Raw genomic sequence first — 20346 nt, 5'->3', positions numbered from 1 at the left:
TATTATCTACTCCAACTAATTTTGTATTATAATGCACCCAAGTCAATAGAAATGGATTTACTTTGTCCTGTTCTTGCATGAAAACTACGTTTTAGGACTAATATACATGTATATAATAATTTAATAGCCATGATTAACGCGTAACAATTCACGTTCAAACTCAATCCAGTTGACATATTCCTTCTTTTCTTATATCCTAACAAGTTAAAACGACATTATTTACAGTATATTTCCGTGTCATTGTGCACCAAATATGGTACTCGATGCATGAATACTTGTCCATATTGCTGCCTAAACAATCAAAAGAAAAAGAAACTGATTTTAAGCAAAATGATTGGTACAAAACAAGTAATATTTTCTGGGTTTTTGGTTATATTTTGTCTTTACAATGTCGGAACAGAAGCTCAGCTTCAAGTGGGGTTTTATCAGTTTTCGTGTCCCTCGGCTGAGCGCATTGTAAAGGAGGAAGTTTTGAATGCTTTCATTCAGAATAATGGAGTGGCTGCTGGCCTTGTTAGAATGCATTTCCATGATTGTTTCGTGAGGGTAAATTTTTATTCCTACTTATTCCAAATGCTGCGTAACGTTATATTAATGAAAGTAAATCATGTTTTTTTTTAGTCAAAGCATTGCAATGCAGTTTGCTTTATATATATTTTCATTAACTTCGCGTTGAATAGCGAAAACCATTCAAGAAGTTACTAATGGAAGTCAAGAAACCATATAAGGTATTCATGCATGTTTGGGTTATACTTTGTGTAGGGATGTGATGGATCAGTTCTGATAGACACCGTCAACCCATCCAGCCCTGCAGAGAAGGACTCGCCACCGAATAATCCGAGCCTTCGAGGTTTTGAAGTGATCGACAATGCGAAGGCCAGACTAGAAGCCGTTTGTGCACGCAAAGTCTCATGTGCAGATATACTCGCTTTTGCAGCTAGAGACAGTGTAGAGATAGTAAGAAATGGACACCATTTCTCCAGTTTCTTCCGAATCGAGTTTTTAGTATTATTATTTGAATCAACAAAATCAATGATTTCTTCCTAAAACTGCATGCTATTTTCTCGTTTTCGCTGCAGACCAGAGGACTCGGATACGAGGTCCCTGCAGGTAGAAAGGATGGTAGAGTGTCTTTATCTTCTGAGGCACTGGCAAACTTGCCACCTCCTACATTCAATGTGGATCAACTCACACAAGCATTTGCAAACAAGGGTTTAACACAAGAAGAAATGGTCACCCTTTCTGGTAAATTTTTTTAACTACTCCTCTACTCTTTTTGTCTGGTACCAGTAATCAACTCACAGTGTATGTATATATATAGGTTCACACACGATAGGCAGGTCTCATTGCGCATCGTTTAGCAACAGGCTCTACAACTTCAACTCGACTACTAGCCAAGATCCAACCTTGGATCCCAATTATGCAAACCAGTTGAAGGCAGCATGCCCACAAGGCAGCACAAATCCGAATCTGGTGGTGCCTATTGACCCGCCCAGCCCGGCTACGAGTGATGTGAGCTACTATAGAGGAGTTCTGGGTAATCGAGGCCTGTTCACCTCGGATCAAACCTTGTTGACGAACCAACAAACATTATCCCAAGTGATCCAGAATTCTCAAAATTTGTTCGGTTGGCATATAAAATTTGCTAATGCAATGGTGAAGATGGGGAAGATTGGTGTGTTGACCGGTAATAAGACGGGTGAGATTCGTGTAAACTGTAGGGTGATCAACAGCTGAAAAGAAGCAAATGGACTTGAACTCTGAAGAATCTTTGAAGTTGAACTATTTTTGTCTTTTTGTTTTCTCCAATTAATTTCGAGATAAATTGTGGAGTACTAAATTCAGGTTCTTGCCGAAGAATATTTTGTAATAAATACACCAAGGGTATGTTTGTGTTATTATTTTGAAAGCCACTTTATAATTATTATCCGAAATTATTTTAAATTTGGTTAGTGTTAAAAAATAATTTACTGTAAAACATAATATCCCAAACTCACAAAATATGTTAAACTACACACTTTATAAAATTTTCTCCACTCAATTGAGTATCTTCTTCACAAATTGAGAGACCTATTTGTAGATTCTCTATGAAAATAATCTAAAAATAATTACATAATTACATACATCATCACACACTTATTTTCAACATTTCGAACTCTTATTTTCAACACTCCCTCTTTTGATGATGATCATGATACAATGATTGTCTCCATTAAGCATTTCTATACTGGCTCGTTAAAAATCTTACTAGGAAAAACCTATTGGGATAAAAATCATAGTAAAGAAAAAGAGTGCAGTCACGTAAATTCCCTATCATGTTAATACGAATGATTCTTCACAAATTTCGTAGATTGCGTATCTCAATGTTATATATATATATATATATATATATATATATGTATGTGTGTATATATATATATGTATGTATGCTTTCTAAATATTGTAGTAAGAAGTGTCTTTATGAAGAGATCTGATAAGTTTTCACTTGATTGAATGTAATGAATATCAATATATTTATTCTTCTCAAGCTCTTGTGTGAATGCGAAGAACTTTGGGAGAATATGTTTAGTTCTATCGCTTTTCATGTATCCTTCTTTCATTTGAGTAACACATGCGGCATTATTTTCATATAATGTCACATGCTTCTTGTCAAATGATAATCCACATGAGATTTGGATATGTTGGGTAATTGATTTTAGCTACACACATTAACGGCTTGATTCATGTAGTGCAATAATTTTGGCGTGATTTAATGAAGTTGTTACAAGTGTTTGTTTCTGTGAACGCCAATAAATTGAAGTGCTTCCACGAACATATCCAGTTAGGGAACGTGCCTTGTGTGGATCAGATAAGTGCCCAGCATAACCAATTATATTTTGATTGATATCTTTTGAATACAAAAGTCCCAAGTCTGTCGTTCCTCTTATATAACAGAATATTTATTTAATTCCGTTCCAGTGTCTCTTTGTTGGATATGAGCTAAATCTTGCCAATAAATTTACAGCAAAAGATATATCAGGTCTTCTGTAATTTACAAGGTACATGAGGGCACCAATAGCACTTACATATGGTACTTCTGGACCAAGAATAACTTCGTCATCTTCACATGGATGTAATATATCTTTTTCTATGTTTAATTATCTAACAACCATTGGAGTACCTAAAGGATTTGATTTATCCATATTAAAACATTTAAGGACCTTTTCTATATAATTTGATTGGTGAACAATTATTCTACATTCTTTTGTTCAACTTGCACACCCAGACAATACTTTGTTTTTTCCAAGGTCCTTCATTTCAAATTTTTCCTTTGAGTACAACACAACTTCTTGAATTTCCTTATTTGTTCCAATGATGTTTAAATCATCAACATAGACAACAATAATTATGCATCCGGATGTTTTTTTTTTAATGAAAACGCAAGGACATGTTGAATTGTTTACATATCCCTTTTTTATTAAGTTTTCATTTAGCCGATTATAACACATTTCACCAGATTGTTTTCACCCATATAATGATCTTTGCAATTTCACAGAATAACGTTCTTTGGGTTTTGAACTTTGTGCTTCATGCATCTTAAATCCTTCAGGGATTTTCACACACAGATATATATATATATATACTGTGACAACATCCATAAGACGCATTTCTAAATTTTCAGATACCGCCAAACTAATCAAATACCAAAACGTAATTGCATCCATAACAGGAGAATACGTGTCTTCATAATCAATTCCAAGCATTTGAGAAAACCCTTGTGCAACAAGTCGAGCTTTGTATCTTATTATTTCATTTCTCATTTTGCTTTCGAATAAAAATCTATTTGTACCCAACATGTTGTATACCTTTAGGTGTAAGGACTATAGGTCCAAAAACTTTACATTTATTCAGTGAATCCAATTCAGCCTGGATGACGTCTTTCCATTTTATCCAATCCTGTCGATTTTTACATTCATCAAAAGATTTTGGTTCAGGATCTTTATTGTTATTTATGATGTCAAATGCCACATTGTAAGAAAATATGTTATCAATTTTTTTATATTTTTTCGGTTCCATATTGTTAGAATTAATTTTGTTGTGGAGATGCTAGTACAAAAACCAGTAGATGCTGGCATAAGTACAAAACCAGTAGATGTAAATAAGCAGAAAACCAGAAGCACTTGTACCGCGCTAAAACCAATAGCAGCACTTATCAAGTACTGCTTAATCTACTTAACAAATGACTTCTTAGCTAAAACCAGAACTAGAAGAAATACAAACTCGAAATAAACACTAGCAGAATTTTTCGTATCTCAAGTCTTTAAATATTACCGTTAATCTATTAACGTGATACTAGCATTTATTGCTTCATTAAATGCCATTAAATGTTGTACGGGAACATTTAAGACGGCTTGCCATTTTTGGTATGAACTGAGACTGATTGCTTTAATGTATTCTGCAGGGTTCATTTTCAGCAAAAAAGCTAAACCACTGAAAAGTCAAAAGAGCCGTTCAGATTTTAGAACGTTGGATGAAGCCTATATATGGAGACGAAGCACTTTTCAAGAAAAAGAGAAGAGAATGAATCTCAATCAAAAATTTCATTCGAGCATCGCTAGAACTTTCAGTTATCTCAAAAGCTCAACACTGAAAAAGCAGCACACGCTTCATTGCATACATTTGATCATTTGAGATCATTTTGTGCTAGCTATTTTCTTTATCTCTTCTTAATCTATTCACTTTCACTATCTCATTAATAGAAGAATTTGTAACTGGAAAAGAGTCCTTTCCAGAACTTAAGATTATTCAAGTAGTTGAGTTGTAAAACTAAGAGTTTCAGTAGGCGAAGGGTAAGTCCTGTTGAAGTGGGTGTGTACAACTGTTGTACTGTATTCACCAAAGTCTTTAATTGATACCTTCTGGAAACAGAAGAAGGGGAGACGTAGAAGATTCATCTTCGAACTTCCAGAAACAAACCCTGTGCCATCTACTGCTTTTCTGTTTACTATTTTTCACCCACTAACCAACATATCATTTTTGCACATTATCTTGTGATATGCTGGTCTTTAAAACTGAACAAAAAAACCGCTAGCATCTCTAACAGGATTCTAGCACATCATTCTGAAAAATCGATTAAGTTTGCCGTTGAGTTTATTCACCCCCCCTCTAAACTCAACCCGATCCTTAACAAGTGGTATCAGAGCAGGTTATTCTTGTTGTGAAAAATATTTAACAGACATGGCTCACTTCAGCAAAATTCCAATGTTCTCAAAGTAAGACTTTGATGACTGAAAAATCAGAATGCAAGCTCATCTTGCATCTCAAGATGATGACATGTGGTATGTCATCAAAGATGGTCCATTAAAGATCTTAAAGCCAAATCCAGCTGTTGCTATCACCGAAGGTGCACCTCAGATGCTGGAAAAACCAAGATATGAATGGACAAGTGAGGACAAGAAGAAAGCTAATCTTGACAACGTTGCAAAGGACATTCTGTACAAGATACTCGACAAAAATACCTTCAGCAAAATCAAGATGTGCCCTACTACCAAGGAAATCTGGGAAAAATTGATTCAGATCTGTGAAGGAAACGAAGAAACTAAGGAAAACAAACTTTCTGTAGCCATGCAGAAGTTTGAGAATATGAAGATGAAGGCTGGAGAAACTATGAATGAGTTTGATGAACGCTTCAGTAGCCTTGTCAATTAACTCTCAGCTCTTGGGAAAGATTTTGGCAATAGGGAAGTTGCATTAAAGGTAATGAGAGCCCTACCCAGAGAATGGGACGTCAAAACGATGGCAATGAGAGCTTCCAGGGATCTAAACAAGTTAGAACTACATGAATTGTTCTCAGATCTGAAGGCATATGAGTTTGAACTTGAAGTTCGAAGTGGAGAAGAGCCCTTAGCAATTCCACCAACCAAAGCTCTTGCAGCTACTGTTAACTCTACTGCTACAGTTGCCCCAAGTTCATCTTCTGCTACTGCTATAGAAAGTACTTCTGAGAGAAGCGCTGAACAGATAAGCAATGACGCAATGTCATTATTTGTTAAGAAGTTTTCCAGATTCATGAGAAAGAATCACAGAACATTTCAAAGTCCCAACCGCAATTTCAAAAAGGAATCACCATCTGGTGATATGGCATGCTTTAACTGCGGAAATGTTGGACACTTCATTGCTGATTGTCCAAAACCAAAGAAGGATGACCAGAAGAAGAAGGGTGTCAAACGCAATGATAAAAAGACCAGAAGACCAAGAAAGGCAATGATTGCAGAAGAAAGTAAGTCCAAATAGGCAGACTCAAGTTCCGAATCTTCTGGTTCTGAAAGCCATTCAAGTGACAGTGATGAAGATGAGATCAAATGTCTGATGGCAAATACGGAATCAACCTCGACATCCGGAGAGGTATTTGACTTTGACTCTGATGAATTTACACGCACTGATTTAGTCAAAGCATTACACGACATGGTAGAAGAGTATTCAAGACTTTCTCAATCATTCGAGGAAGTTAAGATTGAAAATCAGAACTTAAGAGATCAGAACAGTAAGTTAACTTGCTTGCAAGTAAACAACTGTAATGATTTACAAGTTGAGATGAGTAAATTAAAAACTGAGAATGAAAGAGTAAAAGCAGATTACCAGACGATGCTTTCTGAAAACCAGAAGTTATCGATACTGGTGAATGCTTGGAACAAGTCCTCTATTTCACTAGAAAAGATGCAAGAGTTACAAAAACAATCTGGAGACAGGAGTGGTCTCGGATTTTGTAATGATGAAGGCACTTCTGAAACGAATACTAAGCCAAAACTGTATATGTGCAAAGGAAAGTACATTCATTTTGTGAAATTCAGTGTGGTACAGAAACCAGAAGTACCTACTGCTTCAATTGAAAGGAATGTAAATCAGATGAACAAAAGGATGCATTATGGTCTGGGTTATGTTGAACCTAAGGAAAGAGTTGACCAGAGTTCTGGATCCAGTAGAGGATTCAACTCAGGAAGACAACCTCCTATGAAGGTTAAAAACTACCAGTACTACAATTCTAGACCTGTTCAGAAGAGATACAAGCCAGAAAATAGAAACAGAAGGGAAGAACAACATGCGAAGATGCACAATGTTAGAAATAACAGACTCTCTGTTGCACACACCTCCATGGATACCCGAAGTACAAAAATTGTACAAATGTGGGTTCCAAAGGGACTAATAAGGCTTGGACCCAAGTAGATTGGGTACCAGATACTAAAATTTGTGTTTGCAGGTACAGGTGAAGAAAGCCAAGATCAGTAGCTCAACATGGTATTTGGACAGTGGATGTTCTAGACATATGATTGGACAGAAGAGTCTACTATCAGAAATAGTGAGTTGTGCTGGACCAGAGATAACCTTTGGGGACAACTCAAAAGGTAAAACCGTGGGCAAGGGTAAGATTATCCATGGTAACATCACTATTAAGGATGTGCTCTTAGTTGAAAATCTTTGTTATAACTTGATCAGTATTAGTCAATTATGTGATAATGGATTTTCAGTAGCTTTCTAGAAGCACACTTGCACAGTTAAAAATGCTGATGACTCTACTGTTTTAACCGGAATTAGAAAAGGCAACACCTATAAAATTTCATGGAACATAGATCATATCATTGCTCCTACATGTTTAGTTGCATCTCTAAGTGATAAACACTGGCTGTGGCACAAGAGATTGAATCACCTGAATTTCAAGTCTATCAGCAATCTCAAAAAGCAGAACTTAGTCGATGGATTGCTAGACATAAATTTTGTTAAGAATCATGTATGTTCTGCATGTCAACTTGGTAAGCAAGTAAGATCTAGTTTCAAAAAAAGGCAGCAAATCATTCTCAAGATGTTTAGAATTATTGCATATGGACTTATTTGGTCCAATCCCTATCATGAGCTTAAGGGGAATGAGATACACCCTTGTTGTTGTTGATAATTTTTCTAGATTTACTTGGGTAATCTTTCTTGCTGGAAAAGATCAAACCAGCAGCCTCCTGATCAAACTTCTGAAAAAGATTCAAAATGAAAAATCAGTTTCTGTCATTAGAATCAGAAGTGATCGAGGTACTGAATTTACTAACAAGACTCTTGAGAAATATCTAGATGAACAGGGCATTCATCATGAATATTCAGCTGCCAGGACGCCCCAATAAAATGGAGTAGCTGAGAGGAGAAACAGAACACTTAAAGAAGCTGCTAGAACAATGCTAGCAGATGCAGACATCTCTCAGCGCTTTTGGGCAGAAGCTATTAATACTGCTTGCTACACACAAAGCAGAAATCAACAAGAGGAATAATCAGACTCCTTACGAAATATGGAAAGGGAGTAAACCGAATATATCTTACTTTCATGTTTTTGGTTGTAAATGCTTTGTGCATAATAATGGTAAAAATCATTTAGCTTCATTTGATTCAAAATCTGACGCTGGAATATTTCTTGGATATTCAGTAGTTAGTAAGGCATTTAGAATTTTCAATAATAAAACACTCAATGTTGAAGAATCTATTCATGTTGTCTTTGATGAAAACAACAGTGCTCCCGAGATTACTAACATATCTAATCTAAGTAACAGGTTAGACAGGGTTCATCTGGACTATACATTGAAGATGATGCAGAAGCAAGTGTCAAGGATATTCAAAATCCAGAACCAGACATTCATATGGCAGAACCAGCAGCTGACATTCCAGAACCAGCAGCTGATATTCCAAAACAATCTACTGCTTTACATAAAGATAATCTAAATCCTTTTATTTGGAGAAAATCTCATCCTCCATCTTTGGTGATTGGAAATCCAACAGCTCCGCTAAGGACCAGAAGAAAGATGATGAATGAATACATGCATGCTGCTTTTATTTCTCAAGATGAACCAAAGAAGATTGAAGAAGCTCTTCTGGATCCCAATTGGATAGAAGCTATGCAAGAAGAGCTGAATCAATTTGAGAGGAATAAAGTTTGGTTTCTAGTACCTAGACCATCTCATCAAGCTGTCATTGGAACCCGGTGGGTATTCAGAAACAAACTAAATGAAGAAGGAACAGTAGTCAGAAACAAAGCAAGATTGGTTGCACAAGGATTCAGAAAAGAAGAAGGAATAGACTATGATGAAACCTTTGCACCAGTAGCTAGGCTCGAAGCTATCAGAATATTTTTAGCCTTTGCTGCTTTCAAAAATTTCAAAGTGTATCAGATGGATGTGAAAAGTGCGTTCCTCAATGGTCTACTACAAGAGGAAGTCTATGTTGAACAGCTTCCAGGTTTTTCTGATCATCTATTACCAAATCATGTTTTTAAATTACACAAAGCATTGTATGATCTGAAACAAGCACCTAGGGCTTGGTACGACACACTTTCACAATTTCTTATTAATCATGATTTCACCGTTGGTACCGTGGACAAGACTTTATTTACCCTAGTAAAAAACAAACACATACTATTAGTTCAAATTTATGTTGATGATATTATATTTGGGTCAACTAACCTCAAATTATGTGCAAAGTTTGCTAAGTTAATGCAGGAATAGTTCGAGATGAGCATGATGGGAGAATTAACATTTTTCTTAGGACTTCAAATCAAGCAACTTGATACTGGAATCTTCATCAATCAAGCTAAGTATACAAAGGAACTACTGAAAAAGCTTGGGATGGAAGCATGCTCTGCTGCTTCCACTCCTATGAGCTCGTCTACCAAACTTGATAAAGATGAAGGGGGAACTCCAGTAGAGGTAACTCAGCATCGTGGTCTTATTGTCTCATTGTTATATCTTATTGCCAGTAGACCCGATATTATGTTTGCTGTTTGCATATGTGCTAGATTTCAATCAAATCCTAAATAATCACATTTCATTGTTGGTAAAAGAATTTTAAAATATCTGAAGGGTACTCAAAATGTAGGCCTCTGGTATCCCAAGGACTCATCGTTTAATCTTATTGGATACTCAGATGCTGATTATGCAGGATGTAAACTGGATAGGAAAAGCACAAGTGGTTTTTGTCAATTTCTTGGTGACAGGTTGATCTCCTGGTTTAGCAAAAAGCAGACTTCTATAGCCACGTTTACTGCAGAAGCAGAGTATCTTGCTGCTGGAAGCTGTTGTTCTCAAATGCTTTGGATACAACAACAACTTAAAGACTATGGAGTTCAAGCCTCTGAATCACCTATATTTTGTGACAATAACTGTGCAATTGCTATATCGCATAATCCAGTACTCCATTCCAGAACGAAGCACATTGATATCAGACATCATTTCATTAGAGATCATGTGCAAAAGAAGAATATTCGTCTAGAATACATTCCTACTGATCAGCAAGCAGCAGACATATTTACCAAACCACTTCCTGAGAATAAGTTTTCGTATTTTCGTAATGTTCTTGGATTAATTGATTTATCATAACTACTGTTTATTATCTTCTGTTTTCACGTGTCTTCTGTTTCTTTATTCTAATCCAGTAGAAATATTCAGGAATAAGAACAGCACAAGAGGTATGGAAAAACGAAATCTTTTATTCATATAATCAGATGCATTACATTACAAGGGGTACAATTGAAGATATCAGCAGAATGATTACACAGATTATCCTACTAAGCTTTTCAGTATCATCGATCCACTAGCACTCTCTTATTGCTTTAGAATGCTTATGGAAGGGAATGGTGCTGCATCCCAATCCTAATAAGAGCAAACAATCTTTTTGATTGTTCACATTACAACTCCAGGAGTTTGATCCAAGGATCATCATATAAAGAACGATATCTTCAAACATCTTCTTAGAAAACGCAGCAAGTTGTCTTCTGAACATTCATGCTTCGGCTTCTGGATCAGATTCTGCTTCTTCATTCACATTAGTTTTCATTTGATCTTATGTACGCTTAACTTAGTTTAACTTGTGCAGGTATTATAGTGGTATTCAAGGGAGATAAACATCCTTGCGACTGTTCATTATCAATGGTTCAGATTGTAAGTTTGCCAAGAGTCGTTTGGAGTTTAATATCCTTTATTACTGCATTAATTGAGGGGGAACATTGTTATGGCATTTATATTAGAAACTGATTTGTCTTTTCGATAAAATAGTGTATCTACCAGAAGTTGTCGAAGTGCTGCATTTGTTTCAGCACTTTACCTTCTTCCAGTAGATATTATCATAAAACGACAAATCAGCTTCTGTTCTTCTAGCAACCGCCTCGGACAGCCCGCCATTTTTTTTACTGAATTTTTTTTAAAAAATTGAAATGAGTAGAGTAACTGACACTCATGTTTTCTCTCTCTACCACCATAGGCATATCGAGACGTGTCCCTATGTTTACTGACGGCTGTACATTTCATTCCTTTTAACCGCTAATTTTCTCTTTCATTGCACTTTACGAATTCAGATCATTATTTTGCATCTACTGCTTTCTCGCATTTACTGCTAATCTACCTCTAATCTCTTTCAACTCAGAAATGGCCGCAACTTATACTTGGAAATGCTGAATGCGGGAATCCAAACCCTCACAGGCCGAGTTGATGATCTAATCACTCAATTTAAAGAAATTGATGCCAAAAAGGGGGAAGACGATAGAGCTGGAGATAGAACTGCTGGAGATAGAACTAGAGCGAGTAGCAGCAGACCTCATTCTTCTGGAAGGGATCAAAATCCAGATGAAGCTATTTTCAGAGATATTGGAACAAATTAGTTTTATTTTCTGGATACTAATTGCTTTTATCTGCTTCTTAATCTGTTTTCTCAATTCTACTAACGTTTTAAGGGACATCTAGGTTTTGGCATCACCACAAAGGGGGAAATTGTTAGAATTAATTTTGTTGTGGAGATGCTAGTACAAAAACCAGTAGATGCTGACATAAGTACAAAACCAGTAGATGTAAATAAGTAGAAAACCAGAAGCACTTGTACCGCGCTAAAACCAGTAGCAGCACTTATCAAGTACTGCTTAATCTACTTAACAAATGACTTCTTAGCTAAAACCAGAACTGGAAGAAATACAAACTCGAAATAAACACTAGCAGAATTTTGCGTATCTCAAGTCTTTAAATATTACCGTTAATCTATTAACGTGATACTAGCATTTATTGCTTCATTAAATGCCATTAAATGTTGTACGGGAACATTTAAGATGGCTTACCATTTTTGGTATGAACTGAGACTGATTGCTTTATTGTATTCTGCAGGGTTCATTTTCAGCAAAAAAGCTGAACCACTGAAAAGTCAAAAGAGCCGTTCAGATTTTAGAACGTTGGATGAAGCCTATATATGGAGACGAAGCACTTTTCAAGAAAAAGAGAAGAGAACGAATCTCAATCAAAAATTTCATTCGAGCATCGCTAGAACTTTCAGTTATCTCAAAAGCTCAACACTGAAAAAGCAGCACACGCTTAATTGCATACATTTGATCATTTGAGATCATTTTGTGCTAGTTATTTTCTTTATCTCTTCTTAATCTATTCACTTCACTATCTCATTAATAGAAGAATTTGTAACTAGAAAAGAGTCCTTTCCAGAACTTAAGATTATTCAAGTAGTTGAGTTGTAAAACTAAGAGTTTCAGTAGGCGAAGGGTAAGTCCTGTTGAAGTGGGTGTGTACAACTGTTGTACTGTATTCACCAAAGTCTTTTAGTGATACCTTCTGGAAACAGAAGAAGGGGAGACGTAGAAGATTCATCTTCGAACTTCCAGAAACAAACCCTGTGCCATCTACTGCTTTTCTGTTTTACTATTTTTCACCCACTAACCAACATATCGTTTCCGCACATTATCTTGTGATCTGCTGGTCTTTAAACCTGAACAAAAAAACCGCTAGCATCTCTAACAGGATTCTAGCACATCATTCTGAAAAATCGATTAAGTTTGCCGTTGAGTTTATTCACCCCCCCTCTAAACTCAACCCGATCCTCAATACATATTTTTCTAGTATTAGTATAATTGATAGAGGTTTCATGATTCTCGTCAGTTTGTGGTTCTAACATAACATTTTCATCATCGTGTGTTTCTGCCGGAATATCATTCTCTATTTTGTGATCATCGTGTTTCTATATGCTTTTTTTTCCAAAGATTTTTATCCTTGGAACTGATTGGCCTTCCACGCTTCAAGCCTTTAATGACATCATGAGTGTCTTCAATTTGTTTATTTGAAATTTCAATTCAAGCAGGGCCATTTACAACATGTATATATGATTTATTTATCCTTTTTGTGTCTGCAAATGCATATGATATTTGATTTGTTATTCGTTGCAAGTGCACAATTTGTTGTACATCATTTTCACATTGTTTAGTTATTGGATCCAGACATAACAATGATGATGTATACCGTGTAATTTTTTTTTGATATGTTTCTTTTCACCCCCTAACATTGGGAATATTTTTTCATTAAAATGACAATCAGTAAAACGTGTTGTAAATACGTCGCTTGTCCGAGGTACAAGATATCGAATTATTGATGTGCTATCATAACAAACGTAAATTCTGATCTTTCTTTGAAGTCCCATTTTTGTTCGTTGAGGCAGTGCAATTGGCACGTATACCATACATTCAAAAACTCTTATATGAGAAATGTCTGGTTCTTTTCTAAAGGCAGCTGCAATGGGGAATATTTATGATATGCACTTGGTCTGATGCGAATTAATGCAACATGTAAAATTGCATGTCACCATATAGAAACATGGAGTTTTTTTTTTCATAATTATTGGTCTAGCAATCAGTTGTAGACATTTAATCAATGATTCAGCTAATCCATTTTGTGTATGTACATAAGCAACATGATGCTCAACAGTGATTCCAACTGACATACAATAATTATTGAAAGTCTGGGAAGTAAATTCACCAGCATTATCAAGTCTAAATTTCTTGATTATATGATCGCGAAATTGATTCCACAATTTTATTATTTGAGCAAGTAATCTTGCAAATGCCACATTTCGAGTTGATAATAAACATACATGTGAGCATCTGTTGGAGGCATCGATCAATACCATAAAATATCTTAATGGTCCACATGGTTGATAAATTGACATACAAATATCACCTTGAATACGTTCAAGAAACATGTGTGTTTCAGTTAGGATTTTAGCTAGTGAACCGTCTTATAATAAGTTTTTCAAGAGAACATGCTTTACATCAAAACTTATTACTTTGAAAGATCTTCCGGTCTTTCAGCGGATGACTATGTGTATTTTCTAGAATTCTTCGCATCATTATTGAACCAAGATGTCTTAGTCATTCATGCCAATTAATTAATATTGAAGAGTTATCAACAACCATGTTTGATTCAATTGAACTTATATGTGTATAATGCAATCCAGTAGGGAGCATTGGTAGTTTTTCAACTACATATTTATTTCTTGATTTATATGTGGTAAGACACATATATTTATCATTTCTTTCATTTATTGTCTGAATATCATACCCATGAGCATATATGTCATTAAAACTCACAAATTTCTTTTCGATTATGGTGAATACAAATTATCATTTATCAGAAATTTTGTACCATTAGGTAACAAAAAATGTGCTTTACCACAAACTTTAATCAAGTCTACAGGACCTGATATTGTATTCACCATTGTTTTTGTTGGTTTTAGTTCCCATAAATATTTTTTATCTCGTAGAATAGTGTGCGTTATACTACTATCAGGTATGCAAACTTCAATGAGATTAGTACCTTGTTTAGCTTTGTTCATAGCATTTTCTATATTTAAACTAAAAAAAAATATGCAATGAAAAAATTACCGACAATACATATGTAATTTAGTGAAAAATATAACACATATCATAATTATACAATCAAACATTATCATATGAGTACATGAAAAATAAAATATTTTACATTTCTATTCCACCAGTATATCGATAGTTTTTAGAGAAATCATTCAGAAAATCTAAAGTATCAAAATGAGTTGAATTACTCAAATGATCATTGTGTTCAAAGAAGTTGGTCTATTTTTTTTTCCCTATATTGATTTTTTATAGAGCTGACAAAGGTGCTCGGAGGCTCAAAAAACATGAGACCAATGTCCTGGAGTGCCGCATCTAAAACAAGAACTTTCAAATCGTTTTGAGTGATTTTCATTAACACTCATATTCTCATAATGCCTTTTTAGTTAGTGGTTTGTGACGCCCATTTGAGATGATTTATAAAAGTAACTATTTCAATTGTTTTCAAAACCACAGCCACGTCCACGACCATGATCACGACTTCGATTTTGACATCTACCAAAACCTTGTCAACGAATTTGATTTTGGTTTCTAGGTTTAAATTCATTTTTACTTACAACATTTATTTCTGGAAATGCTGTTGATCCAGTGGGTGGGGACTGATGATTTCTCATTAGTAACTCGTTGTTTTTTCTGCCACAAGAAGACATGCAATAAGTTCAGAATATCTCACAAATCCACGCACTCTATATTGTTGTTGTAGAGTTATATTTGATGCGTGAAAAGTGGAAAATGTTTTTTCAAGCATTTCTGATTCTGTAGCCTCATGTTCACAAGATTTTAATTGCGAGATTATTCGATACATTGCCGAGTTGTAACTACTGACTTTCTTAGAATCTTGGAATCCTAACGTATTCTATTTATCACTGGCGGTTGGAAGTATTACTTCTTTTATATGTTCAAATCTTTCCTTTAATCATTTCCATAAAGACATGGAATTTTTCAATGAGATATTTGTCGACGCAAAAATATCATAGCCTTTTCTTTTTCTTGTGATAATGAGATACCATTTTCTGTAATGATATCATTTAGACCCAATGACTTAAGATGCATTTCTATATCGAGAGTCCATGACATATAATTTTTTCTCGTAATGTCAAGAGCAACAAATTCAAGCTTTGCCAAATTTGACATGGTAGTACTAGAAAAAAAATAACAATACATTTTATTTGTTAAGTTCTAAATCTATTAATATGACAATACAAAGTAACAGATAAATTATAAGTACAAGCATACTTAAAAATAAAGAAAAAACGTGAGGCGGATATTTTTTGATAAATACAAGACTGGTGAGTATAATAACCAAAATAATTATACAAAATAACTTTGAAAGAACTATCTTTTTCTTCGAAAAATTGAAGAAAATTTTTTTTATAGAGGAAAAGTAAGTTTGAAGTGATTGAATGTGTTTGTAAAATCATATTTATAGGGCAAAAACTAGCCATTTATGACCATTTATAAAAATACAAAATATGACAAAATAAATATATGTATATGCATAATTTTATGGTAATAATATGATGTATATAATGTTATTCATGTTTAAATAATTATGTATGTAGAACCCGTAAATCAGTAGACGTATAAGCCATGCATAATTCTAGATTTTTTTAAATTTAATTGACTTCATTGCATGATTATTTTAAATGCATTTATTTGAAGTTAATTATTTATTATTTCAGTTCAGTAATATGATTTTTAGCATTTCAGCATTTTCAGTGAGGCCGGATCGGAGTTGGAGTTTTGAGATAGAATTTAAGATTCGAGAAATATTTCCAGAAGTTAATTTAGCTAGCAAGTAAGTTCATTTAAGTTAAAAAGAAGTTTAAGGAATTATTTAAGTTAGTTGAGGATTTTAATTTAAATTATTGGAGGTGATTAAGAAATGAGCTCATTTAAGTTACTTAATTAAGGGGTTAGTTCACTAAATTAATTAAAGGATTAGTAAGGCTTTCAAGGATTATTAGTTGACTAGATAATCAATTTTCCCCTACCATTTATCATGCATTTTCGGCCACACCCCTAGAAGAACAAACTAGGACTTGCCAACTCACCTTTGACCCATTCTTGGTTGATTAGCATGCTAATTCTTTTAGCTATTTTTTCACCTTAATTAATTAATACTAGACCACTATCCTAACCCTTGTTTGGCATGATAAAATCGGCCACTATAGTCTAGAACCACCCAAGAGATCATTTTATAGCAATTCAAAATTCAAAATTCAAATGCATGAAGACTTGGTCTTGATATGATCCTATTTTTGTGCACCCTTCTCCTCACCTTCATAACCATCACTCCCCCTCCACCTCCACCGAAAATAAGACCCCTTTTCAGTAGAAAAAACGTGAATAACAGCTAGGGAGAAAGGGATAAAAATCGAGAGCCAAGAAAGGTAGAGAAGCAAGCCACTCCGTCTCCTCCGCGCCGTCTCGTCTCTTCTTTTCGTTTTCTTTCGAAACGAAACCAGACATGTCTAGATTTCTTTCAAACCTCAATCAAGTCATATTATCATTTATTTTTCAGTACATGATCATGTTTTAGCAAGCAAAAACCGAGATACATGTCAAAATATTTTGGGAACACACATGCAGAATTTCGGCTCTTCATGGCAAGCTTCACGATTTCTTTTGGTTTGTGAGTTTCAGGTATTGGATCGACTCCAGGCTCCCAAGGCGGCTTGTATACATGTAGTAGGATGCATTAGGACCATGTTGGTCCATTCAAACCAGCCCCATACTTGCAGGAAAACCGAAATGACAGCAAGTTCCCCATAAGTGCAGAAATGTGATTCGAAATTTCAGTTTTGTGTCAAGGGTTGTGGATCTGATCCTGGCTGCCCCAAGGGCCTTTAGCCATGGTTGGATCACTTCCCTAGCATGTCTAAGACGTGACTAAGTCGCCCTTTTGGTGGCTTGGTCCATGGCTCATCGGTTTTTAAATAATCAACAAGAACAGCCCCTTTCCCCATTCGGCCCTTCCATTTTTCAGCATTTGGTTTCGTTTCTTTTGTGGCTTGGTGTGGATCTTGGTTGGCCTATGGCCCTTAGCCACGGTTCATATCATGCTCCTAGATGTCTAGATCGTGCCATGGTCAATCAAATGGCCACTACGATGCAAGACATCGATCAAGCATAAACACTACACACGCACGCATGAGGGCCCTCGGTGAGAACTTTCGGGTGGTTTCTGGAATGAGGTGAATTGTGGCTGGCCTAGGGCCCTTAGCCATGGTTCAAATCATTCCTTGGGACGTTGTGGAGAGGCTTTGGTCGGTGGTTCAAGCCCCAATGGCCAAAAGTCTCGCAAACGACGCGATGCAAGCTAGGTCGCAGCTGCTGGAAATTACAGCAAGTTGCTGTGTCGGTTCAGAGGCTCGTTCGAGTTCTTGGTTGGCTTTTAGCCCATGGCCTTGGACTGGACAGTGCCTCATTGAGTTAGGAAGGTCATGTTTTCGACCGTTCGTCATTTGGATCATTTTTGAGGTCGTATGAGAATTTACGGTGCAATGTGCCAAATTGACTCTCGAAAGAGCGTTTCGTGTTTTGGCCTCCATTCCACCTAGATTTCGACCCTATCATTTTAGGAACATTATTTTATGATTTTTCAGCGTATTTTAATCATGACTATACGTCGGTTCAGTGTCGGTTCAGGTTGGCTCGGAGTCATGATTAAATGCGAAGTCATTAGGCGTCATAGTCGCATCTTTTGAACGTAAATTGCATAGTTGGTTAAGTTTAAGCTATTGCATATTTTTCATGGCACAGTTAGGTTGCAGCGAGCCTGGGAACGATCCAATCCAATCCAGTTGGTAAAATTACAGGAATTTTCATTACGCCAGTTAATTATTTTACGTGCATTAAATAGAAAATGATTATTTTTGAGATTTATGCGATATGGCTTGTGGTTCATTCACTATGTGGGAGTGTTATTTTATACGGTCGCCAGTGACCGATCAGTTCAGTATGGTACCACCCGGTCGCCAGTGACCGGCCAGCTCAGTTCAGTTTCAGCCTCCCCGGTAGCCAGTTACCGATCAGTTCAGCTTAGTGCAGTGGCCACAGGCGTAAAACATAATCTCAACAGAAAATTTTACCAGATATTTCAGTACAGGCTCCAAGGAGCAAATATTTTTACAGTGACTTCCAGTTCAGTTATGCACGTATTATAATTGCTCAGTACAGATTATTTTCAGTATGCCTCAGGACATGATATTTTATCTCATGCATATTTTAAATTCAGATTTTTACTCGTTACCTGCGATTTATGCATGCTGAGTCTTTAGGCTCACTAGACTTGATTGTTGTAGGTACTGATGAGGCCAGGGCCGAGGGCGGGGACCAGTGAGCCAGCTTGGGTCGGCAGTAGTGGCACCCGAGGACCTCAGAGCAGCAGTTGTTATTTTCTTCGCAAATAATTTTTATCAGTTGTTGGATATTTTTAAATCGTTGTTGTTGGCAAAACTTTGATTTTCTTCCGCTGCAATATTTTGAAATATTGAACTTGATTCACCAGTGATTTTATGAATGAGGCCTTTTAAGTTCTTTTAAAAAGAAAATTTTTAATTTTCCGCAAATTTCCAAGAAAGGAGTTTTAGGGCCTTCACAGTTGGTATCAGAGCGGTGGTTCTGTATAGGGTTTCACTACTACTGACCGTGAGAAGCTCACGAAGCCACGCCTTTGGTCTGTAAGTTTTTCAGTTCAGCATTTTGTTCAGCATTTCAGTTATAGCATGAATTATTTTGTCAGCATGCTTCCAGATTTTCAGTATTTCAGAGTTCATTTAAAATAAAGTATGGAATTATGCATGTTAGTTACGTATGGGTTATGTTGGAACAGTATGCCCCCTAGACGCATTTTAGAGCGCAACAGAGAGGTGGAGCCTCGCCGAGAGGACAGAGAGGAGCATAGACCGGAGGGAGACCTACCACCTCCTCCACCGCCCCCACCGGACATGAGCGCCCAGATGTTAGCTGGGATGGCACAGTTCTTCGCACAGTTTGCGGGGGGCAATGCCGCAGCCGTAGCCGCAGCCGCAGCCAGGCCGACAGGGCCCGAGGCAGTGTATGAGCGATTCATGAAGATGCGCCCGAAGGAATTCTCTGGGGCATCTGACCCCATGGTTGCCGAGGGATGGATCAAATCCCTCGAGGTTATCTTCGATTTTATGGAGCTGGGGGACGCAGACCGAGTCCGATGTGCCACCTACTTGTTCACTGGAGACGCCCGCTTATGGTGGGAAGGAGCTTCGGTAGCCCTGACATTGGCTACACTTTCTTGGACCCGCTTTACGGAGGTTTTCTACTCCAAGTATTTTGCTGAGGAGGTCCGCACCAGGCTGACCACCGAGTTCATGAGCCTGAGACAGGGGGATATGTCGGTTACGGAGTTTATCCGTAAGTTCGAGAGGGGCTGTCACTTTGTGCCCCTGATAGCGAATGATGCCAGAGCCAAGCTGATGCACTTCCTGGTGGGTTTACGGCCGATCTTGCGCTGGGATGTTAGGGTATCTGACCCTGCTACTTATGAGGTTGCCGTCTCCAAGGCCTTAGCCGCAGAGCAGGATCTGCGGGATATCGAGAGGGATCGCCAGGGCAAGCGCCCAGTCCAGGCACCGCACTGCCCTCCTCCTCTTCAGCATCAGCAGCAGAATAAG

At 36.7% G+C, this 20346-nt stretch overlaps 1 protein-coding gene across 1 annotated transcript; it reads left to right on the top strand.

Annotated features, from left to right (window-relative positions):
• Positions 1-227: 227 nt before the first annotated feature.
• On the top strand, positions 228-1901 carry LOC142533069 (peroxidase 5-like). Its single transcript, XM_075639683.1, has 4 exons — positions 228-546; positions 763-957; positions 1080-1245; positions 1322-1901. The coding sequence occupies exons 1-4, from the start codon at positions 268-270 to the stop codon at positions 1735-1737; spliced, it is 1056 nt and encodes a 351-aa protein (XP_075495798.1). The 5' UTR covers positions 228-267; the 3' UTR covers positions 1738-1901.
• Positions 1902-20346: the final 18445 nt, after the last annotated feature.

The sequence above is a fragment of the Primulina tabacum genome, chromosome 18 (assembly GCF_025594145.1).
Source record: "Primulina tabacum isolate GXHZ01 chromosome 18, ASM2559414v2, whole genome shotgun sequence".
NCBI classification, from domain to species: domain Eukaryota; kingdom Viridiplantae; phylum Streptophyta; class Magnoliopsida; order Lamiales; family Gesneriaceae; genus Primulina; species Primulina tabacum.
Note: the sequence above shows the minus strand (reverse complement) of the source record. Positions and strands in the feature narration are given on the sequence as shown.

What these genes read in the sequence shown, in the direction of transcription:
- LOC142533069 (XM_075639683.1), top strand. Translation starts at nt 268, where the DNA reads ATGAATACTTGTCCATATTGCTGCCTAAACAATCAAAAGAAAAAGAAA. An exon ending in CTAGAGACAGTGTAGAGATA is followed by an intron (nt 958 to 1,079) that starts GTAAGAAATGGA and finishes TTTTCGCTGCAG; the next exon opens with ACCAGAGGACTCGGATACGA. An exon ending in AGAAATGGTCACCCTTTCTG is followed by an intron (nt 1,246 to 1,321) that starts GTAAATTTTTTT and finishes GTATATATATAG; the next exon opens with GTTCACACACGATAGGCAGG.